The sequence below is a fragment of the Mya arenaria genome, chromosome 1 (assembly GCF_026914265.1).
Source record: "Mya arenaria isolate MELC-2E11 chromosome 1, ASM2691426v1".
Lineage (NCBI taxonomy): Eukaryota > Metazoa > Mollusca > Bivalvia > Myida > Myidae > Mya > Mya arenaria.
Genome location: NC_069122.1, coordinates 24,817,678 through 24,843,091, shown reverse-complemented (window position 1 = coordinate 24,843,091; position 25,414 = coordinate 24,817,678). Strand labels below are relative to the sequence as shown.

The 25,414-nt window shown below is 32.8% G+C and overlaps 2 protein-coding genes and 1 long non-coding RNA gene across 3 annotated transcripts in view; 2 read left to right on the top strand and 1 right to left on the bottom strand.

The window, feature by feature from the left end:
* LOC128229427 (telomere-associated protein RIF1-like) overlaps nt 1-1,441 on the top strand; it is a 238,016-nt gene extending 236,575 nt beyond the window's left edge. The window contains exon 26 of the mRNA XM_052941345.1: nt 1,352-1,441. Coding sequence (XP_052797305.1) covers nt 1,352-1,354 — 3 coding nt within the window. The 3' untranslated portion in view covers nt 1,355-1,441. The remainder of the gene's footprint in view (nt 1-1,351) is intronic.
* On the top strand, nt 1,370-21,945 carry LOC128229452 (cytochrome c-like). Its single transcript, XM_052941347.1, has 3 exons — nt 1,370-1,441; nt 5,310-5,493; nt 21,442-21,945. The coding sequence occupies exons 2-3, from the start codon at nt 5,310-5,312 to the stop codon at nt 21,585-21,587; spliced, it is 330 nt and encodes a 109-aa protein (XP_052797307.1). The 5' UTR covers nt 1,370-1,441; the 3' UTR covers nt 21,588-21,945.
* Nucleotides 16,817-21,224, bottom strand: LOC128229468 (uncharacterized). The gene is made up of 4 exons (XR_008260098.1): nt 20,732-21,224; nt 19,322-19,400; nt 18,957-18,997; nt 16,817-18,567 (listed from the first exon to the last, which is right to left on the bottom strand). It is a non-coding gene; the product is annotated as an uncharacterized LOC128229468 (long non-coding RNA).
* Nucleotides 21,946-25,414: the final 3,469 nt, after the last annotated feature.

Sequence of the window (25,414 nt, the reverse complement as noted above, 5' to 3'; positions counted from 1 at the left end):
CCCCCCCCCCAAAAAAAAAAAAACACAAAGAAAACAAAAAAAACAACAACAACAACAAAAAAAAAAAAAAACAACAACAACAACAATGAGTTTGTTATTCCTGACATTTATTTAAGTGCATGTGTATATTTTCATCTTTGCCTTAAATTATTATTTGTTTTATTGATATAACAAATGATATAAATGTTGAAATCATCTTAAATATGATATTTGTTTTCTTAGCTCGTTAATCAACTGTTATCTCTTATAATCCTATTACTCCCGCGATCTTTCACACCTTCTCGATCACGCCCAATAGCTACAAAAACAATTGAAAAGACAGACAGTTTATTTCGACTTGTACAATGTACATCGTCAACAACACATATACTTATAATTTATATCAAGGTCAACGTGTATGCATAGTAACAAACAATATATAGTACACACGAGTATATATACAAAAAAATTAACAAAAAGTTACAATAAATTGGTTAAATAATGTAATATTAAAAACTATCTAAATCAGAGGATGAACAATTTTTACCATATTAAGTTCTAACATTTATTAAAGAGGATCTTACTTTAAGAGAGTCTTTAACAAACATACATAGTTTAATAAGCTCAGTTCTATTATTTGGTTGCAGCAATTGTAAAGATTTAAATACAGACGGTCTTATATAATAACATTTCTTAATAATTATATATAGCTTTCTCATATCATTAAAAGACGGACACACACAGACAAATAAATTTGATTAAAACACCTTTATAAACAAAAAATTATATGAACTGATTAAAGAAAAAGGAAACATCTTGATACAAAAAAAACGTTTGTCATTTACCGTTATGACAAACCTTTTAATGGCACAAATAGACTGGCACACTCATTCTCTTTTTTATCAAAAAGTAACGTTTGTCTGGTTCCCAGCGTGCTCTGCACAACAAGAGTATACTGAAAATAATAATAATAATGAAATAATTAAATAAACCGATAATGAAATGGTAAGGGCAGGTAACCCGGGCTAAAAGTAACGTAGGGTACCAGTCTAGGCACAAATGGGTCAATCAGAACTCCTCGGCCAGTATCTATCTCGAAGCTTGCCGGAGATGGCCGAGTTGTTACGATTGGGTGTCTTTAATAAAATGGCGTGAAAGAGCATGCGCAAGATTTAGACCCTACCATTAACAGGGGTGTAGTATATTACTTTCATCTATTTTAATCTTTTCAGTCGTTTTGACTCATTTTACGATATATTAATGTATTATGTTTGTAATATTTATGTAATTTTGTATTGAAATTGTCATGATATTAATCTCTATTAATTTTCTCATCGGCCGAAAAACCCGTTACACCCCTTGTCGAGTCCAGTGAGCGAGTATAACTTTGTCATCTGACGTCACCAGTGTGTTGACCTTTCACACCGACGGTTCGCCTAAGAGCACGCTTACACAGATCGACGTAAGTATTTTCTCGAAATTATCACTTGATCTTGATGAACGATATAGTATTACCGAGTTTCTTCTTTAACTTTCATGTATGTTTACTAATTTGTCAAAAACAGATATTTTTAACCTGCCTAGTATCACAGGAGATCGATCATTTCATTCAAGGTGACCATTTTGTCATTGTAATGATTGTTGAAGTCTGATGAAATTCGCTTGTTATGTAAACGCAAAGTGTTGTTTCGTAATTCTGATTATTAAATTTTGTTTATTAGTGAGGTTACTGTATTTTCAGCGGTTATTGAAAGGAAAATTCATCATTTGAAAAAAAATTCATTGAACTAAAATTCAAGGTCATTTTAGAATACTGGTGTAATTTTAATCAGAAAGAATTTAATACTCATTGCAGTATATTTTGAGTTTTTGTCTTGTATTTTAATCTTTTATTGCACATTAGTTTTTGGTTTTTCATACCTGTGGTATCATATAATGAATAGCAAAATTTCTTATCAATGTCTTGAATGATAAATTTTGCATGCCAGTAGTCCTGTGTACTTTTTGCTTATGGCGTTATGTGCACTGCTTTTGTGATTCCCAGCGAAAGTTTAATGTGAGCGTATGCATCTGGAAACAATGTGCGAAGTTAACCTTTTAAACCTGGTCGTCAACGGCGTTACAGACTTTGCGATTTCTGTAGCCTGAGCCAGATTGCTGTAGCCCACCAGTTACCAGACAAACACGGGTCATCTTCATGATAACTTTATATGGTTAAAATCAAGGATCGATATGAAAACAATTATTTATATGATATCTTTTTTTTATTCAAATTCATATTACAGAAATATGTTGTGCAGAAGAACATCAATATGTACATTTCTTGAAGAAAATGATAACTGATAAGGTGGATAATTGGAACCTGTTAGCTATACATTTACCAAAAAAGGGCATTTTTCATTTCACAATAAAATTTTCATAATCATTGTATAACTTAATAATATGAAAAAATATGAAATGTGTAGAACATAGTTTATCATAGTTTGTTCTGTGTTGTTTTTTTATTATAAAAAAAAAAAGAAAATTATGAACACGAAAAAAAGGATTTGAGCAGGTGATGATTAAGACTGATTGATATTAGAACGGATGTAAAACCATTTATCATTCTGCTTCATTTTATCATTCATCGAGGCAATTTCTTTCTCTATATCATGTATTTCCTGTACCCAGTAAATTGAGGCGTTGTTTTTCTATATTTTGAACCAAAGATGTAAAATTTCATAGCTCAATTAAGAAATTAGTAATAGTTATGTGTCTTTCATTGCTGACTATTCCGAAGCTGATATTTTTTAATGTTAAGTTTAAATTAATATGATTATCTTTTAAGAATTGGTTTAGTCTACTCCATAGCGGTTGTATTTTTGGGGCACTCCCAGAAAAGATGTTCCAGTGTTTCTATATTGGATTGACAAAAGTCACACAAACTTGTTTCATTTATTTTATATTTATAAAGGAATTCATTACAAGGAACTGTTGTGTTTTAATGTAGGTATGTAATAAAGACACTGAAGTTTTACTACATTTATTCTACAAGTGTATAACATGTGAGTACATCAATAGTCTGAATCATACTGCCTCTCTGATACTTCTAGGGGTTCCGAACACCTTGGTGCCTTAGCAGGGCGGTTACTAATTTGCATATAGAGGCGGAGCTTCTATGCTCACAACATTATAGGAACGATTCTGTGTAAAATTATATGATATCTTATTGGTGGAGGTTTCAGAGGGGGGGGGGGGGGGGGCTGGTTCGGTCAACCTGTGTTGCAAGGTGTTGGTGTGGGTGGGAGGATTAAGGTCCTGTCAACATATGTTGCTTGTTGTGTAAGTAACAGGATTTTACTAACATATTTTCGGTAACTGCATAATCCAAGTTTATTTGATTTTCCCCCAAAAAATTCAATATCCTCGCTTTATCAAAAATAGTATTGACAGTCTATGATATGATTCTAGAAAAATAATTATTTTCAAGCTTGACAAGGGAGGTAACTGCATCAGAAAACATCCATACCAATGAGAAATTATATGGAGGTCGGTTAATGGTGTCATGGTAAACATTGACCCGATTAATTTTTTAACCAACAAGTCCCAGTGCTCCACCCAGGAATTGAGAAAGGGCAGGCTGCTAGGTCATCAACATATTAATTTTTGGCCTTCTCCACCCACCATTGCACCGTGGATGGCCCTTGATGAAATGTTTGACTTTTTTTCACAAGTAAAATAATTACAAGTAGAGATAACATTTCTAAAATCATAATTCATATAACATTTTAGAGGGCTCATACCTAATTTCTGTCCTGGTGATTCAGGTTTTTTTTCGGCAATTTTTATAGGCGGAATTCGGTCATGTTCCCAATGGCGAAAAGTATCTTTTTCCCAATTTCCGAATAAAAATTCCCAATCTGGAGTTCCAAAAATAGACAAAGAAAAAAGAGAAAATTGACGATGAAAATATAAACAAAACAGTTATTTCCCCTACATGCAAGCGTCTATTCATAGAGACACGGATACTGGACTTATCGAAATACGCTTTTTTACCAAAAGACGGATAAAATTACCGAAATATGCATGAAAGTTACCGAAAGACGCCTTCTAATGCATTTATTTTATTGTTTTTATATTAATATGAAACAAATACATTACCAAACCAAATTTTAGAGAAAAATATTAAAATATAATGATGTAATAGGCAGTTGAAATTTCAGTTTTCGAGATCGAATTCCGCGTGCCGACTCGCCAACCGAAAGACAGATAAAAGCTTCAAAATAAACAATTATTTCAATTAATGGTGATCTCAGTATATTCATATAACTAAAACACTCATAAAAATGAAAGAGTTAATGAAAATATTTACTTATTGGTCAATTGAATAAAGACAATATGTCAGTGAAATAGTTGTCTCCCTTTGCCAACCGAAAGACGATTTAATGTAGTTTAAATTAACTTATAAGTTCTTGTATTATGAAAATGATTATGAATTATGATTCAAATAATAGCATTTATATTCTTATGGAAATGTTAGATCAATAAACAGCATTTGAAAATATTTTGGAAGATATTTGAAACATTGCCTTTGTAAACATGGTCGTAAGTGTCGCTAAAATCATTTTCTTTTAAACTAACTTAGATCTGTAGTTTAGGGCTTTCAAAGTATAATATTGTTTTATATGAAAATAGGAAAAAGAAGTTTTTAAACAGAGAAGTTCTCATCTTCAGATAAATTAGGTTTTTTTTTCGGTATTTTGGGAATATGACCTATACCCGTGAGATTGGGAATTTTCGCGTCAATTTTGCAAAAATTGGGAAATTCTTCATAAATAAGTACAAAGGATAAAATTTATAGAATATTAAAATGAATAGCTTTGGACTTGGTATTTTCAACATAATACCCACTTACTAGATGTTATCACCTTACTAGATGTTATCACCTTATCACGCTTATGGTTTAAGCACTTGTTTTAACTCTTTGAAATAGTCAATTCCCAATCTCGAGGGTATAGGTCATATTCCCAAAATACCGAAAAAAAAAACCTGTGTTTGGACAACTAAGAATTTTTAAAATAAAAATGTTAAACAGCCTGAAGCAAAACTGTTACTTGTAATTAAAATGTATAGAATTTGCAAACAATGCAAAAGTGCAGTAATTATTCACAAGCCTGAAATAAGGAAAATAATTTGAATTAATAAAATTACTGACTGATCAGTTAAATTGCTGCTAATCAATAGATTAATCATAATCAGTAAAATTAGCCATTCTCTGGATCTGTGTAGGCTGTTAATTAATATAAAAGAATAATTTTATAATTTTCTGAACCACATCTTTGTACATGCAGATGGCTGATATACCAGCGGGAGACCCCACCAAGGGAAAGAAGATCTTTGTTCAGAAATGTGCCCAGTGTCATGTGGTGGAAGCTGGTGCAAAACACAAGACCGGACCTAACCTTAACGGACTGTTTGGAAGAAAAACAGGACAGGCAGTGGGCTTTAATTACACAGCAGCCAATGTTAACAAAGGTAAGGCCTACTCCAAAAGTTTACCTTGTTTATTATACCTTACAGGAGCATTACTCCCAAGTGTCTTCAATGTAATTAGTCGCGGTGCATGCTTAGAAACACTGCCTTCTTAGATATTTTTGAGTTATTGCCCTTTGTTCATGCTCATTTTATTACTAACCTTTTGTCCAGAGCTTTACTTCAGAAGTCTTTGAGGTAAAGATTGTACTTCGCAGAGAGATAAAATTGGCTTTAGGTACAATCAGTTGTCACCTTAATTGGTGTTCTAACATTAGGACTAGCTAATTTTGTGACTTTTGAAGCTCTTGATGTACAGTCTGGAAAACTAGTTGATGTTACAATTGTATGTGTAGAGGATAATTGATTGTTTCAGTATAGGTTTGTGATATCTTATGCCATGTGGGCACCAAAAGCTATATTTCGCAAGAGTGAAATATTTACTTTTGCTGTTAAAAGATAAACTAACTCTGAAACAAACATTTGTTTTATTATTTGCCTGCAAAGGATATAAATTGACTGTTACCGGGATTTTATCCCCCACAATCGAAGGTTTCGGGAGGGGAATATTGTTTTGGCGTTGTCTGTCCGTCCGTCATTTCTTCTGTCTGTCCGTCTGGTATCATATCTTGGTAGGGAGTGATCAGAAAATGTTAAAACTTGGCAGAATGTTCCCCTTGATCAAATTTCGACCACTTGTAAAAGTGGGTCACTATGTCAAATCTTTGGAACATACTGGAGGCAATATACATGGTCAAATATTCATAAAACTGAATCAGAATGTTTTCCTTGATGAAATCTTAGACTTATTTAAAACTGGGTCACATATGATCGAAAATAAGGTCACTAGGTCAAATCTTAGAATTTTTTTGTCCGAAATGGAAATGATGTACCCCTTGATGAAAAATGGACCGCTTTTAAAAGTGGGGCACATGGGGTCAAAAACTAGGTCAATAGGTCAAATCTTCAAAAATCTTGTGCGAAACTATTTTATGGTGGTGATTGGTCGGATTATGTTCAAACATGGTCAGAATGTTCTCTTGGGATAAATTTTGACTGTTTTTTAAAAGTGGGTCCTATGGGTCAAAAACAAGGTCAATAGGTCAAATCTTAGAAAAAATATTGGGAACACGCTAGAGGCAATCTTATATTCATGAAACTTAATCAGACTGTTTTCCTTGATTGTTGTTGAATAGTTCGAAACTGGGTCACATTAGGTCAGAAACTAGGTCAGTAGGTGAAATCTTTCAAAAATTGTGTCCTGAACCAAACATTTGTATTGATTAGTCAGTTATGTTTTAATTTGGTCAGAATGTTTATCAAATGAAAGCTTACAAGAGTTTTAAAATTGGTCACATGGGGTCAAAAACTAGGTCACTAGGTCATATCTTACAGAAATCTTGGGAACACTCTAGAGGCAATACCTCCGCTCTAATTTCCATGAAACTTAATCAGAATGTTTACCTCGATAAAATCTTAGAATAATTTGAAACAAGTAGGTCATGTGTGGTCAAAAATGAGGTCACTGGGTCATATTTAAAAAAAAACAAGTTTTTTGCAATATATCTGGACCAATCTTCATGAATCTTGATCAGAATGTTTGCTTTGATGAAGTCTTAGATTAGTTTGGAACTGGGTAACATGGAGTCATAACTAGGTTTCTTGGTTAATTCTAAATGCTACATTATATACAATATTTTTTTTTATTTCAAACAGTTGCAATCAAACTCAAACTAGTATATAATTATACATTTTACCAACAATTGATTTCCATTCCTTGACTTAGCCCAATCCGGCGGGGATATCAATTTAACAAATTTGCTTGTTTTTTAGCTCTACTGGCCATTGGCCAGAAGAGCTTATGCGATGGTAATGTGTACATAGTATGTGCGTCCGTGCGGTCGTGCGTTCGTGCGTCTGTAAACAATTGCTTGTGAACATGATACAGTCTTCAGTTTTGATTGTATCTCGATGAAACTTGTACAGTATCTAGATATCCATTAGAGCTCGGTTCCTTTCGAAAACCAGCCAAGATTATGGGCCATGAAAGTTTTAAAGAAATGCTTTCTATTTTTAGCCAGGTCTGCATGAGCGAATTCTATTTTTAGCCAAGTTTACATGTACATGTAAATTCAAGTCTAGAGTTAAGGGAGACAATTTGCAAGTCTAGGATTTTGAGAGACAATTTGCTTTTTGCTTCTGCAGTTGATTTTGTGAAATACTCTGCCTTGTTCTTGTTGAAAGCCCAAAGGCCATTTTTTAGCTTGAAGTTCTGTAGTTTGCGCATTCATCTTAACAAAATTGGTTGTGAATGTTTAAGTTATGCACCTGGTGTCATTACTGGCCACACCCAGGGTTCACAGGTTTGGTAAACATAAATCTGGAAAGGTTTGAACATCTTTTTGTGTTTCGTGCATCCATCTCAGCACAATTGATTGTGAATGTTTGTTCAAATTGATCAATGTTGTCCTAGGTTGCCCTTGACTTTGACCTTTTGACCAACTTTTTTAATTTTTAAAACTACAGAATTTTTTTCTATGAGTACAGTTTTGAAAGCATTTTTTTGTCAGATGACTTTTACTTGGCACATATTAAAATAGTTCATGCAACTTATCTGCTTACAATACTTTCTGGGCTCAGATGTTGAACGTGCTACGTTTTCAGGTAACCCAAACACAAAACATATACTAAGTATGTCTGTTGCCTTTTACCCATACATACATGCTCTGGATTGATATGACCACAAAAGCCATGCCAGTAGAGCATAGGCCCTTTTGGGCCTCTTGTTTTAGAAAAGCGTGCCAAATTGTATGCGAACAGAGGTCAAAATTAGCAATGCTGGAATTTCCAGGCTTGCTCAAATTCTGGGTTTTATTCAGCAGGGCCTGTTCAAAAATGTAATACCAAGCAGAAGTATACAATGTCATACATACATGTATATCATATGAATTCGGGCTTGTTCATCCAAAAGACTTATTTTGATGACTGCGACCATAACGTCATTTTGGAAACAATGTTGTTGAAATTGTGTCCCAGCCCTATATGTGCTGACGTTTGATTTGATTTTTATCACTGAAAAATATCTATAAACCACCGAAATGCATATAATAACTTGCTCTTATCCATCTTTCTTTTTGTAAATACTTTTTTTCATGTGTAACCTATTTAAAACTAGATGCTTTTATTTCCTGGTCACCAATTCACCTGTTTTTGAATCAAACACTTTATTCTTCTGTCCCAATTTTGGTGGCAGCCTGTGACTGATTCTTATCCACTGAGACACTTTAATATCGTTTCAATCGTTTGTGACTGCTCTTTTAATTTGCAAATTCTATGACATAACTCAGGGATCGAATTTAACTTTGAGGCAACTCGCAAAATGAAAAATCAACTTGCAATTTTATTATTTGCTTTATTCCCTTATAATATTGTCTAATTGAAGTAGAAATTTACACCTAAGATAATTATGAATATTAAAAAGTATAAATCTTGAGTGACTCGACTACTAGAACTTGTTGATGGCTTATTCTTTTTGAGAGGTACGGAAAGACTCTTCTTGCATACTGGACGTGTGTTTCCGGTCATGTGACCGGTGCTGGAAAAACTCATCTTACACCCCCATGTAAGATGCTAGCCCTAATTATCGGATTAATTTTTGATGTTGCACCAGCAGATGCCCTTGATTTATGACAGTGACAGAAGCGATTATCATGCGTGGGCACCATTTACCTCATTTTAAGAAAATATTTTAGAAAAAATCGTTGTCGCCATAAATTCGCCAAATTTGAAAAGTTGTCGCCACTTTTGCGATTTTGTGGCAAATGGCGACAATGGCGATCGCCAGCGGGAACCCTGAGTGTGGATGGTCGTGCGGTAACACATTCTGGCCATGTCAAACCGAAAGTTGTTAAAATATTGTACCATTAGCTCCCTTGCTTAACGCTCTGCATTAAAAGGATAGTATTCTAGAAAAGGTGTACTCAGTACTGGTAAAACCAAGGTAAGTTGTATCCCCTGTATGAGTGCTTTACACTGAGCATGTTAAAGAACCAAGAGGCCTCTTCGCTAAGAGCTAGGGAATCGCACCCAGATATCTAGTATCTCACCCTGTTTTTTCAAGTCTTCTCATACATTGAATCTGGATTTTACAGTCACTGCTATCAAAGGTCACTGTAGACCAATTAAGGCCTATTTTGAATACCAGCCGAGATTGCATCATGGCGGGGACAAGCCATAATTCAGCCTATAGGTGTGGGCCGACATTGATAATAAACAAACAAAGCATATCGCAACATATGATGTCATGATGGTGCGGGTCTAGCATATCGCAATAAGCATTCCAATTCGTTGGTTTATTGTTTAATCCCTATTGTACACATTGACTGGACAAGAACCCACCATTAGGTGTTTAATTGAAACGGATAAAATCATAAATATTTTGTTTTATCATTCAAATTTAATTTTGTTTATTCATTTTCCATATGAATTTGTTAATGTTGCAAACTAATACAAGGCACCCTTCAGGGTTAGACACTAACATTTTTCACAAGGTAGTCCCTTGGACTACTGGATCCTTTGATTGGTCATATTGGTTCATCTATCTCAATCTAAAAATTTCCACATTCTTAAAAAAAAAGTTTTGCTTTAGATTTTATTTTAAACCTTAAAAAATCTAAAAACCATGCTAAGAATTCTCCCAGAATAAATAATAGGAACATGTCAAAGACCGGGATAATGACGGACATCCTACTGATAAGCTATATTTGGCATCCTACTATTCAGTATTCTTTGTTAATCTAATTCTAACCGACATATCATTATAATGCTTAAAAGACATAATGAAGTAAATTCCCAAAGTGTTATTACTTATTAGCTGGAATTTGAAAAATAGGTGGGCTATACTACTCGCCCCAGCGTCGGCGTCCGGTTAAAGTTTTAGGGCAAGTTGGGATTTTCACTTGTAAGTCCAATACCATACATTCAATTGACTTAATACTTCACGCAGTTGTTCAAGGCCATCACATGATGAGGTTAGATAACTCCATATTATTCTTCACACATAGTATGGCCCCTGATTGACTATGAAACTTAGGTTTAAGTTTTAGGGCAAGTTGGAATATTTATGAATAACTTCTATATCCTTTGTTCAATTGACTTAATACTTCACACAGTTGTTCAGGACCATCACCCAATGAGGTTACATAACTCCATATCCTTAATACAAGTTATGGCCCCTGATTAACTTAGGTTAAAGTTTTAGGCAAGTAAAAGTTAAGGGCAAGTTGGGATTTTAATAAAAAAAACTTCTATACCGTTCATTAAATGCACTTAATAAAATTCAAAATTATTAACAACCATCTTACAACAAGAAACATAACTCCGTTTTAAGCCTTAATACAAATTATGGCCCTTGAATATTTTTTTATTTTCCTTTGAAAGGCATATTTGTATATTCTTAACCACATTTTCATAATTGGAAATCAAGTTATTTGAATGACTTGCGTCATTGTTTGGGCGGGCTGGTGGGAGGGCAGCATCAAAGTCACCTTATGTATCGAATAATTTTAGTTAAGTTTGACATAAAGAGACCAAACTTGGTATTATTACATCGTAGTCGAGCGCGCTGTCTTACGACGGCTCTTGTTTTTAATATGGGAGTAAGATAAAAATTGTTATTGGTCCTTGCTTCAATGTATAAAAAACGAAAATTAACGCGTGCACACAATTTTGCCGTGGTCTGCACTTGCACCGCATAAGACCTGTTTTGGCAGTATAATTAAATAATCACCTCTTCTAAAAGCCTGTTAAAAATATTCACAAGCCAGACGTTATGTTCCTTCTGTTTGCTTTATCAAAAACACCGACAGTTGGCAATACAGAATACCCTAAACCATGACGTGATTTCAGAAATCTAAAAATAGTAACAACTATCAAGTTATTGTTTACATCGTATCCATCATTGTTTCTTACTGAAAATGCAAGGGATTTAAATTCTTACACTTTTAGACCTAATCTTTTTTGAGACCCAAATCTACCTCGTTGACATTGGCAGAGGTTCACATGTCTGACGATAAAACACACCATACAGTGCAAAAAATAGTTTTGCACTTTCTAAATTAAGACATTCTATAAACCTGTTTAAATATTGATCAAAAGGCTTGAAGAAATGTGCGCGAATTTTGATTAACAGTCAACGTTGTCCGTTACTGTTCGACCATTTGGCAAGTTTTAGAATGAGTGTTTACTGGTGATATTGGGCTATTTGACATCACATTTTTCGCAAGTTTGAGCATATAATAAAGATTTTATGCTCAATTAACTGATGTGATATTTACTTTTTCTAGTGTTCCGACAGACTATTGACTTAAACTTTCTTGTAGTCCGACCAAAAATCTGGTAGTCTCGGACTACCGTTAGTGTCGGACCCTGACCCTTTCTTTCTTTAACAATTTGAAAATTCGTAGTTTTAATTGCGTCATAAATGCTATGTCGGAAGGCAATATTTTGCTTCGAATGAAGACTTTAAACAAAGATAACTTTCCTATTTCTTCCCCATTTTAAATGAAACATGCGCCTTATTCAGTATATTTTGCGCAGATGTGTTGCACTTGAGAGCAAAAATTGAAGTATTTTGTAATAGAAAAAAAAATATATATTTGCCAACTGGTACATGTATCGAGCTTATTTTCCTAAATTTTTGTTGGTCAGTCTGGAGTAGTTAAAAAGTTATCATACTTTCAATCACAGTAGGGCAATCTGTTGCGGACACTACACACATACATTGTTATGCATCTATTTTTTCAGCTGTAATCATTAACCAGCACTTTTAATTGTCTAATCCATTGAAGAAACTCATTTGCCAAATATAAAACCCAACTTGGTGGTTGTTTATTGATGGCTTGTGTATATTTTGTTTATTTGGATGTTATTTACTTCTTGCGAATTATTTTAGTTGTTTGTCTACATTTATTTGTTTCTTTAAAAAGGAGGCAGGTAAACCTGGGCTGTTCATGATGTCAATTGTAAAGGTGACATCATAAAAACAAAACAAAACATTTGAGGTGTTAAGCTATGCATTTATTTGAAATTAAAAGAATATCAATACTACTATTTTGTTGCGGACACTACAGTTTGAACTCCAGAAATATACTTGTTACAAATAAAGTAAAATATGTATTTGAGAGATGTTTTTGTTTAATTTTGTTAAAGTACATTTAAACTCACAGCAAATTTTAGACCTATTTCATGAGCTTTCATTTGGTGTTTATCAATTTATGCATATTGTATCATGAAAAGACCGAAATATTTCTTTACAGAATCAAATTTATATGGCTTAATTATCGCATCCTGTCCAAAGTGCTTCCTCCAGAGACAATTCAAACACCTATTTACCAAATAGAAACAAAGTGGAGAAGGCAACTTTCAACAGTAAAACTGTAACAAAAGTAATAGAAACATACATGCCATGTTGCGGACACTACACATTTGAACGCCTAACGCTAAGTAACTTGTAACTGGAGAAATAACAAGATTTCTTGTACATAACTTTTATCTTTATTTTAACAAGTTCAAAACACATGTACTTAATGTTTTAATAACAAAATTGAGAAAACAGTAAAGAATATTTTGTAGAGTAGATTGTAGACACAGATTTAAAGTATTCCTCGAGAGATTCAGTGTCAGTCTTTGTTGGTTTCTTTGTGTTAGGTTTTTTTCCACACAGGAAGTTGTTGATATACTTTCAGCGACTAGTGCTGCATTGCAGCAGATCTGGCAGAGGCAGCATCTTTTATTTGTTTCACTAACTTTTCTCACATTTTTTGGCTTTAACAGATAAAATGTTGTTCGGCCAATTTTCTTGTCTGGATATTTCTGCAAGAAGGCTTGATGGGCTTCAGTTATTGTTGCTTTCATGATAAACTTTGGCTGGCATTCTTTTGTCACATCTTTCTTATTTGGAATACAGCGGCTTACTTCTCCTGATATAAAAAAACCTCTTTTACCACAGCTTTTGTTTCAGCTGTATCTTGCCTGCTTTTGCTGTTCTTACTCTGTTCCTCCACCAGCATTTGTCTTTCAGTGTTTTTGACCAAACGCGTTGAATTGTATTCCTCTGTCTGCAGATAGAGTTGGGATCTTTAATCATAGAAGTTCTTGGGGTTTACCTATAAGTTTATTTTTATTTGTTTTATTGTTAAGTTCCCTCAAGTTAATGCATACATTGATGGGATAAGAGTGAGGTTTGTGCACTTAAACTGGTTTAAAGCCCCAGTAAATTTACATTTTACTGACCGTTCCAAGGCAGTACCTAACAATCCTTGATAAACATACCTAGTTTTTTTATATATATATATATATATATATAGTATGTATGCACTGTGCTATTTGTGGAGTTATGTGCTGTTCTTTTATGTTTCTTGTTTGTGATCTTTTGTTTTTATGTTCTATGTCTTTGGCGTTAACCCAGTGCCATTAAACCGTGTTTATGTTTAAAAAATTTGCTACTGAGCTTGTTTCTGTAATTGTTGTTGCTGTAGTTGTTTCTGATATTCATCTGAAATGTTGTTTTCTTTTTCAGTTTAGTTGCACTTTCATTCACATCGTAGGCTAGTGTTTTCTCGAATGGCATGTTTCTTTTCCCTTTTTTGTGTACTTTGACTTTGACCTACTGGTGTACTATTTAGACTAGATACAGTTTCCAATACAGATTCTCCAATGGCATCCATTTCTCTTAATTTTGGAGAAGTAAGAATCCCTTTCTCTTTGAGTAGCTTATTTGTTGATGGTGATGTAGCTAGTTTTTCTACCAGTCTTGCTCTTTTTGCCGGTGTGGTTGGTAAGGTCTATTTGACTCGTTTCAAAGCACAGTGTTCAGACCACCTGGATGTGAAGGGAAATTTTGCACTACTGTTGTTTTCCTTTACTCCATGAATGTTAGTGTTATTTTGAGTTCCTACTTGATTGTCCTTATTGTTTTCATTTTTAGATTGAAGATCAATGTTGCTTTCATTTTCAGTTTGTACATTTCTAATGGGTTCTCCTTGTTTTGTGCTACTTTCTTTAAGCTTTTATCTCAAACGCCAATAACACTGCTCTCTGCTTTCTATTTTCTGCTTGCTTCTCCTTTAGTGATATAACCATCTTTTTGGCTGTACTGTTTTTGTTGTTATTTATTGTTTTATGTGTTTTCTGTTGCTTCTTTTTAGCCCTATATCTTTGTATTTCCTCAATTTTTTTTATCTTCAGTTCCCTTTTCAATGTTTCATTATTACTAGCGTGTTCTTTATGTTTCAACCGTTCACGTTTCTTTCTTTCTCTATCTTTCTGTTTCAACTGTTCATGTTTATTTTTGTCTTGTTTTAACTTTGCATGACATTTCCTACATATCTCTGTGCTATATTGGTTAAGTTTTCATTTTTTGTTCTGCAACGAAATGTAAGACGTGATAATAAGCACTAGACAGTTCCTGTAGTGTCCGCAACAAGCCCAGAAAACAAGATACAGCTGTACATAGTATTAATTGTTCTTATAACATATTTTGCTGTTTTGAAAGGAAGTACTTATGAAGCTTTTCACTACAGTACACTTTCAGAGTACATAGCATTTCCAAAATATTGTTCCAGGATTAACATACAAAATATTCAATTTTTGCATTATGGGCCTGTCAAATCAGCCTTAAATTGTTTACTTCATTCTGTTTGCTGTTTTATGATAAAAATGAATTGGTTCTAAATATTTACAGCAAAACAAATGATTAATTAACACTGAATTGTATAGAAATATACAGTTGCACTTTGCGTTGCGGACACTACAGCGTTGCGGACAAAGACATTTATCTGCTGTAGCCTAATTATTCAATGTAGGGAGAATATATTTGGTATTTTTGTTTGTGTGTTTATGCCATTGTTGAAAAACAGTAAGTGCCCTCTGTAAATAAACTGTAAGAGTGTTGTCTACAGCCCTGTTGCGGACACTACACATTTTGGATGTTTGAACTGACCAGAAACAAGAAAACAGAACTTCATTTTATCAACCGCAATTGTTCTCATTCTTTGTTTTTATCAAAATGCATATGCTATTCATCCTTTAGAACATATTTAAGATAAAATTATGATTATGTTTATGTAAAATATGTCATGTTTTACAAAAGAAGGTGAAAAAAAGCAAAATGCATAACGAACGACCGGTTTAACATAAATTAAAATTACTTGAAAAGTAATCGTCAGATATTGGTAAAATAAAAAACATACTGGCCACAAACTTTTTTGGAAAAGGGAAATTTACATGCTTATCGTATAAAATTGCCTCAATTTTATAGATTTAATAATGAAAAATATCATTTTTCTGAGTGCAACAGCATAACAATGAAAAACATCTGATTTTCAGCCCCAATTTTATGTCGTACAACATACATACCAAATATAGGCATGTTATACCTCGTTGTCGAGCTAAATCCATCCTTCAGCTATATAAAAAAACACTGTTTCAAAGTTAAATATTCAGTAGAATCTTAAAAACATAAGTATAACAAAGCTTCATTCTGTGTGCGCAAAATATACTGAATAAGGCGATAGCACAGTCATCAGAGTTTGAGAGTGTAGTTTCTTAAAACACTTTGACAGATCTTTTTAGAATGCCTCCATCTGACGGACCACTGTCAAAACATTATTTTTGGAAACAGGTTTGTCGAAGTGTTTGATGAAACTATTAACCTGCCTTATCAAACCCCAGTAATAAAATTAAGGAGTGGCTCTTTAAAGCTGCTCTTTCACAGATTAAATGTTTGACAACTTTTTATTTTTTGTCTTGAAACAAGCCAATTTTTGCGATAATCCATGGAAACCACTTACATGTAAATAAAACTGCTGATAAAAAATAGATCGCAGATCTTTATATTTAAGTTCAAAAAGTGATGTTTAATGCTTTTTTCTTAAGCCGTTACTAATGGTTGTACCCATAAAACATTTATTTTCGGAAATATGAAAATCTGCGATCTGATCTTTTGTCAGCAATCTTATAGCATTGGTTTGCAGATATAAACGCAATATTTTACTCTTTCCAAGGCAAAAAATAAAAAAAGCTGTCAAAATGGTAAATCTGTGTGAGTGTAGCTTTAAGCGACATAGACTGCCCTTTGTTATCCCTCCTGAAGATTTCGGGAGGGGGATATTGTTTTAGTTGTCCGTCCGTCATTCCATCCGTCCGTCCATTACAATATCTTGGTAATCAGAAAATGTTCAAACTTGGTCAGAATGTTCCCCTTAATCAAATCTCGACCACGTTTAAAAGTGGGTCACATGGGGTCAAAAACTAGGTCACAAGGTCAAATCTTAGGGAAAAAAATGGAACATACTAGAGGTAGCAATAACAACGTAAAAAATTAATTTAATGCGGTATATTAAAGTGATATATCATTTTAAAGGTTACGTCATTACAAACTCAAATATGCACATTTTTTCAAAATCCATCAATTTTTGACAGAATTATGGCCCTTTTAATTTTACATTTTTATCAATTTTTTCTGCCAAAATAGGTCAAATTCAAAACTTCGGAATTTAAATGAAATAAATAATGTCAAACAACACATTTTGTTTATTTTCTATAAATTTAATACACATTCCTAAATATCAAAACCTAAACAAAGTTTTAAGCAAATTATTTTACTTTTAAAAAAATGATGAAAAAACGTCCATTTTTAAGAAATTTTAAAATTCCTTTATATTTTGAAGAATGAGCTTGAAAAGGGTAAAAGACAATGAACATTTACATTCTTCCATTCACTGCTTGACTGTTGCATTTTTACAATTAATAGTATTATAAATAGGAAGATTAAAGGTAAACAAAAAATTAGTTGCCATGGTAACCATTCAATAAAAATACAAAAAATGCTTTAAACATCGCTTTTTGTTAAAAAGGAGAATTATGTACATCTTGCCATGATTTGCCTGACAGTTGTAATAAAGGTGAATTTCAACCCATCTAGCAATTCTGAATATTTCAATATAAGTATGAGATTGTCAGCAATTTTCAAGGTTAAATTATAAATATAATTGTATACAAAGTATGACCAAATGATTAACAAATAACAGAAATATTTCATTGACTGAAGCGGACATGCTAAAAAGTATCACATTGAAAATACAAAGGTTTTTAGACAACAATTACAGTTTCTTAAGAAAACTAGACTATAGTTACCATGGCAACTGTTTAAAGTGACACTCTTATTCAGTATCAATGCATACAAATGTATAACAAACATATACTTTGACTGTTAACCCTTTAACAACTTACTTAATAATTCATTTTTGGAAAATATTAAGTATTGATAAAAATATTGTAACCGTGTATTTAAACTGAAAAAGCAAAGATATTAAATGATTGGTGAATGCATAAAGATTTACTGTGATCTACTATGATCTCAAATGGTAGAAATACTGTCTTTTATGCACATTTCCTTCAAGTAGAAGTAGGCATCCTTCATTAGAACCATTGTTTTCAACATATATTCATCCTTTTTGGAATAATAAAACAAAAGTATTAATTGTGGTAAATCTTATGTGGGAGTAAGAGTGCATCTTTAAAAGAACTTTTTTCTACGACTTTTTTTTAAAATTGACATGGAAACTATAAACACGAATAATACCAGATAATGTTTAGAAACAAACATAAGGACAATATTTCTGTTTCAAACCAAATTTAAAATACTTTAATTATTGGAATCAAAATGTGCATAGATTTGGAATCATAATGTCCATGCATGTATTTGTAACCATTCATAACAAGTTTTACACATAAAAAGAAAACATTTTATATGGAAACATTTTCACTCTATAATCACTCAAAAAATGAAGGAACTGTTCATGCTGTACAGGGGTATTTGGAAGTGCAGATACTTCTTATTGCAAGAAAATTAATCCTCTTTGCACAACACTGTAATCTTGGATATTGCAGGAATTGAGAGAGAATCTGTGAGACACTTCATGGTATGACTGTTGCATGATAGAACCACTGTCAAATACTGAAAAATACTGTCAAATTACACCAAGCTGGGTTTTTTTCTCAGAAACCATCATGAGCCTGAAAATATAACAAAGGAATGTGATGATTTCAATTAATACACATGTTCACAAAAGAAACTACATGCATTCAGTTTATATGGCAACATACACATACAGATGTATACATACAGTGTATTTTTTTTTTATCACATTTAATTAAGAGAATACATTATATTACCAGATATTGTCTTAATATTGTCTTAATAAAGTTGACATACATACAGAGAGAAATAAGGATTTTCTAATTTAAAACTTCATACTGTTCAACATTTTTGTCCACTTTTTGTACATAACAAATTACCTTTTCTCTATAATAATTTATTTTTCCTTTCAAAATTATTCCTCAAAAAAGTCAACATTATATTTTTAATAGAGCAAATAAATACAATTTGACAAAAAAGTACATACAATTAGGTTACTGAATCTGCATCAGTCAGGTGAGAGTGAAACTGAAAGTAAACAGAAACATAGATAATTATGTATTATTCAGAGAGGGACAACTATGTATATATATATATATATATATGTAATGAGGTTTGATGTCTATACACAGTTTGGTATTTACCAGAATCAATTTAAGAATCAATTCAACTTTACAGCCCAAAAAAATGTCAAAAGCATTTATTTTACAAATAATAAAATATGTCATCATACAAAATGTCAAAGTTTATAAAGAGTTCTTATTAACTTCAGGTATGATTTCAAAGAAAATTAAGCAAATGGCATGTTTATGAGATATTCTCTGGTAAATATGCATCATAGTTCTAAGTTACCTCAGTTCTGCAATCCTTCCCATCATTCTGACTGGCTGAATTTGAGTGGTATGAATGTATTCTATGGCTTTATTTCTCACTGAAAGGAAGAAAATATTAAATTAAAAAGGGAAAAAAAAAACTAATAAATGACAAAACTGACCACCCATGAATTGGCAGACATACTAATGTGTAAAAATACTCAAAATATTTAGTCAAAAAGGAAGAACAGCCATTTATGGAATGTGAAGTTTAAAATAATTTCAAATGAATAATCAAAACATTGAGTTGAAAATTAATGACAGCAATTGAAATCCTATCATAACAGGAATTCCAATAAATCTGAAGACAAATAATGTTTGAAAAGTTGAATAATTTTTACAGAGAGTGATTTTATAATCCAAGTAACTATACAGAACATAAAAATGTTTCCTGAAATTTACACATTAAAACATTGATATGTTGAAATTTGAAACTTTCCAATTATTATTTAAGTATTAGTTACTTGGTGATAATGTATGATCTATAAACAATTAAAATTGGTAGGCATCCAATTAACTGTTTAGAAGATTAAAAAAAATGCTTACTTTCTTAGTTTCAATTGTGAAATGCCTATATAAGCCAGCCTGCATTTTTCTTATTAACCAATAAAACACTAAATGGAAACTTGGCGTTGTAATTTGATTAATTGGGTTTTGGTTGTCGAGCTCTTTTAAGTTATTTAATATGAATTTGTCGGTCAATGCCCGTTGAAGAAACATGCGCATAAACAATAACAAACTTCAGCTTGACAGATTCTTAATTAATAATAAAGAATGGCTTAATAAAAATAACTGCCAATTCTCCAATAGTTTATTTACAGTTTTTAAAACCGAAAGTGACCAGATCCTTAAAGAACCCGGTCTGTTTATTTCATTAAAACCAATCACAATATTGCAAATGTCTTATTTATTCAAATTATAAAACATTTGACCAATGTTCATGCAAAAGAATTGGCAACCCCTTATAAATAGCATTCTAAATTTAATAAAACAATGATATGCATAAACCTACCTCAATGTTTACTCAAAATAAATTACTATTTACAGAGGTTGGCCTTTAAAAAGTAAACAAAAATCACTTCCTGGTTAATTCGGATACTCTCGGCTTTTAAGGTTGCATGCCTTATGAGTCATCAAATTGTTCTTGTTTTTGGCCACTCTCAGAAACGATGTGTTTATAAATAGCCCTTGCGGAAAAATGCGACAGATTACTGAATCAAATGGATAGTATCACTGTGAAGATAAATGAATGAATTTTCAGAAATTCGATGATGCATTGTTGTTCTCTTTCGATTTGGACCTATAATTCAGCATGTTTTATCCCCTGTTTCGGTTTTTGTCAAAATAAAAGCAGAAAATATACATAATAATTCATTAAAGTTATACTCACCGATGCAGGAGACGTCAATGTATCCTTGTAAAGTCATTGACAATCAAAACAATTCTTAAAATATCCGAAATCGAAAGTATAAAATGACAGTCAAAACGTCCCAAGACCGGCAGAAAAACGACATATTACAAAAAATGCTTGTGAAACTTTTTGCTCGTTTTATTCTGTTTCACAAAATTAGATAAAACCCGTACTACAGTTGATAGATAATTTATTCATGATTATTTTGGTACCATTTTCGGCAGTAAGTATAAATGTTTGCAGGAGTAATATCCATTGGAGCGAGGAGTGTTATTAGCATTGTGCAGAATAGGGAAGTGTAAAAAACGGCGTTACGTTGTTATTGCTACTAGAGGCATGAAGCATGGTCAAATATTCATGAAACTTAATCAGAATGTTTTCCTTGATGAACTCTTGGTCGTGAATAAAACTGGGTCACATATGATTGAAAATTAGGTCACTAGGTCAAATCTTCGAAAAATCTTGTCGAGAACCATATCATGGTAATGATTGGTCAAGTTATGTTCAAAATTGGTCATGATGTACCCCTTATTGATTGATTATTATAAACCAATGTCTTAACAAGGTTACTGGTACAATCAGAACCAATTCATGATCATTGATGGACTTAAGATTATAAATTTCTGTTGAAAGATACATGTAGCTGACTCAGATCTTCTTACATAACATTTTGTTCTATCACTTTTCAGGGATTACCTGGAGCCGTGAAACATTATTTCAGTACTTGGAAAACCCCAAGAAGTATATACCTGGAACGAAGATGATTTTTGCCGGACTCAAGAAAAAGACAGAGCGGGCCGATCTGATTGCCTACCTAGAGGAGAACACCAAATAATGAACTCTATCTTTAGGCAACAAACAACTCTTTTTTTAAAGTTTTAACATCTTAAAAACAATGGCAAGAGAACAGTGATTTAGTGTGAATTAACCCCTGCAGTATTTTGCATATTTTAATTCTAAAAAAGGACTGTGTGTTTTGTATTTATTTGAATGTCTATTCTCAAAACTTTAAAAGGTCTTAACTTGTCAATTTACATCTTCAACCACTGGATGGTTTTGGTAAATAGTAGTGAAATAAGGGGATTTGTGAATGTTTATCATTTTTTTTCTCCATATAAAACTATTTGACATGTACAGATCATTTTTGTGTTTATCTAATAAACGGTTTTTAATTAATAAAAGTAATAAATATATTTTTTCAAATTGTCAGGTACGCCAAACAAAGGTTAATTAAAAATAAGCGAGTTAATTTGTCTCGAAGGAATTTCAATCTAATCTTGTGAATATAAACTGTTGGTTTAAACCCATAATTTACATTGTAGTCAAAATCGATAAACAATACCATTACCACTATGGATAATATATCAGGATATAATGTGTCAAAATATTAACAAGTTTGAAGTTTCCGAATTTGCATTATGCATTACACTGTGTGCTGTGTGCCTACTCAATATTTGAAAGAGCAATGTAATGTATCTCATTTCATGGGGAGACATATTATTTTGCCCTGTCTGTCAGTTTGTCCGTGCTATGCAGCGTGCCCGAGGGTAACCGTAAGAAATATTGTGATTTCACGTTTTAACTTTTAATTCTTCAATTAGTTTAGGCGATTGAGGTGGTAAAATGATCTTTGTATGCAACAATGTACCCCCTTTTTTAGAACTTTTTGTTTCATGCAATTCCTCAGAGAAACTCAATGTTCACATACTGCAATACTGGTCAGAACGGCATGTTCTAAAACCTGGCCTGGCCTTGCCTGCTGACTCAGCATTTAGAGTCGGGCCAGGCCAGGACAGGCCATATTTTATACATACTGAGAGTACAAGCACTGAATATACAGGAACACAATATTATATCTTTCTTTAGAAATCAAACTAAATGTTTAATGTAATGTTTTTTTTTGCTTTATTAAGATAAAAGTTAGTTTAATTGAATGTATGGAGAAATTGTTAATACTAACTGGATATTTTTTATTTAAGTGCACAGCTCTGGGTTTACAAATCGAATCTGAAAATCAATGTGTTCAGACTTCACTAGATTTTTATGTTTTGTTTTTATTCAAAATGTAGAAATTCTATCTTACAGTTCATAAAATAGTTGAACATCAAGTTGTTCAAAACTACATGCATACTTCAATTGAAAACCTGATTTTTGTATAAGTAAAGTGTTTTAGCTAAAGCGGAATGGAAGGGCGGCCCGCCCTGCCCTTTTTTTACCCCGCCCCGTTGCCCCTTTTTACACGCCCTGTCATATTTTTCCCGCCCCCTTGCGCTCTTCTGGCCATTCAGATCGTTGTTTATCACAAAGTTACGCCCTAAAAGTATTTCATTGGTCAATGTCGCCGTTTCCTAATCTGTCACAGATCAGTGCGTTCTAAGGCACATGACTGGCATCACCGCGGGTCTGATTAACGGTAGTTCACGCTTATAATCAGGGTGCTAATTGATGTTCATTATGACACATTTTTCCTTGTCTGAGACATCGAAGTTGTACCTCTAAATGTCGATCTTTGATGCCGATGTTGTTACATTTTTAATTAATTTAGCAATTTATAATCGGTAATCTCCTAATCACACAATTGGGTCGTCTATCATCCAATTATCGAAATGTCCCATTTTAACCAATCAGAGAAGACACTGGTCAAATGATTAAAAGTTTGTTAAATTGCGATAGAAAACGCGAAGAAAGGATGAAAAATGTTGTCAAGTATTAGTAAACAATTGATACTTGCAGTGTAAAAACAAGGCACACTTTTTAGAACAGTGTTACGTTTGAAGCAGACGGTCATTGAAAAACAGACGGTGGCGCTAAGAAAATCAAATACTTGACTTCATGACCAATATTTGATAGTTTTTGTGTTGAATGTTCGTAATGAAAATTTGTTTTGATATCTCAAAAAAATTTTATTTGCTTTATATAGCGTTTACTTACAGTATTTTCCTCATTTGTACGATGTTTAAAAGTAGAAGATTCGGCGAGTCACCGCCATTTTGTCATAACATTTTTCGGAGTTTATTTTTCGATTTTCTAGTTCTATTATTAAGTATTAGTGAGTTTTTCATGAAGGATAGAGATTTTAAATGTCATTTTGTTTTAAAATGTCAGCATATTAAAATTTATTTACCAAAGACAAGTAAACAACAGCAAAGCTGAATGTGACATTCGTACCCTATCCTGATCGTACCAAACAAGATTCGCCCCCTGCACTCAAATGTTTTTAACAGCTCATATATAAGGCCATTCTGATTTTTTGTATTGTTTTTTTTTAAATGTCTTTGTTTTTATTTTATACACTTTTTTGGAGGTAAACTTTACATTGCAAAGAGGAGACTCTAGACAAGTACACTTTTGATAGGCCAAACAAGAACACTTTTTTAACATTCCATCTAGTAAAAGCAATCAAAGTAAATGTGAATTTAAAGTTTTGTGGCATGAAATGATGGTTCCCACTCAATCACTAAAAAAGCGCTTGGAGAATGTATGTGAAAACGTGGTGAACATGTGTGTATTGTTTCATTTGAATATCAAGAAGTATTAAGGTCGAAAGGGTTAGTTTTTGCGCAAATTTCGGTCTCAATATTATGGAAGGGATTGTTATTTGCGTAACATGTGTGAAATTACCTAAGCAGGGATATTGCCATGTTTCATTTCAATATATATTACCTTTTATACTTAAAGCAAAACATGTATGAATACATCAAGGCATCTTCAATAATCTGACTTATCACAATGATGAAAGGCATCAATATATTGTTGTTGTTTCTCGAGTGTGTGTCAAAAAAAATACTATTTTAATCAACAACAGCTAGTTTGTATACTTCACAGCTTATTATACCCCCGACAAACGAAGCTTGAAGGGGGGGTATATTGGAGTCAGTCGGTCGGTCGGTCCGTTGCAATTTACCTTGTCCGGAGCATAACTTAAAAATTACTGGATGGAATTGGATTAAACTTCATACAATGGTAGAGCATAATGAGAGGAAATGCAGTGTGCAATAACCATAACTCTATTTTTGCCTATTACTGAGTTATTGCTGTTTGTTACTTTTTTTGTCCGGACTATAACTTGAAAAGTACTGGATGGAATTGATTGGAACTTCATACAATGGTAAAGCATAATGAGAGGAAGTGCAGTGTTCAAGAACCATAACTCTACTTTAGCGAATTACTGAGTTATTGCCATTTGTTGTTTTTTTGCTGTCATTTTTTCCCCAGACATTAACTTGCAAACTACCAGATGGAATTTATTTAAAGTGCAGTGCACAAGAACCATAACTCTATTTCAGCTCATTGCAGAGTTACTGCCCTTTGTTACTTTTTTCTTGTCTGAAGCATAACTTGAAAACTATTGGATGGAATTTAATAAAACTTCATACAGTGATAGATCATAATGAGAGGGAGTGCAGTGTACAGGAACCGCAATTCTGTTTCAGCTCATTACAGAGTAACTGCCCTTTGTTACTTTTTCTTGTCCGGAGCATAACTTGAAAACTATTGGATGGAATTTAATAAAACTTCATACAATGATAGATCATAATGAGAGGGAGTGCAGTGTACGGGAACCGCAATTCTATTTTAGCCAATTACAGAGTTATTGTCCTTTGTTACTTTTTCTTGTCCGGAGCATAACTTGAAAACTATTGGATGGAATTTAATAAAACT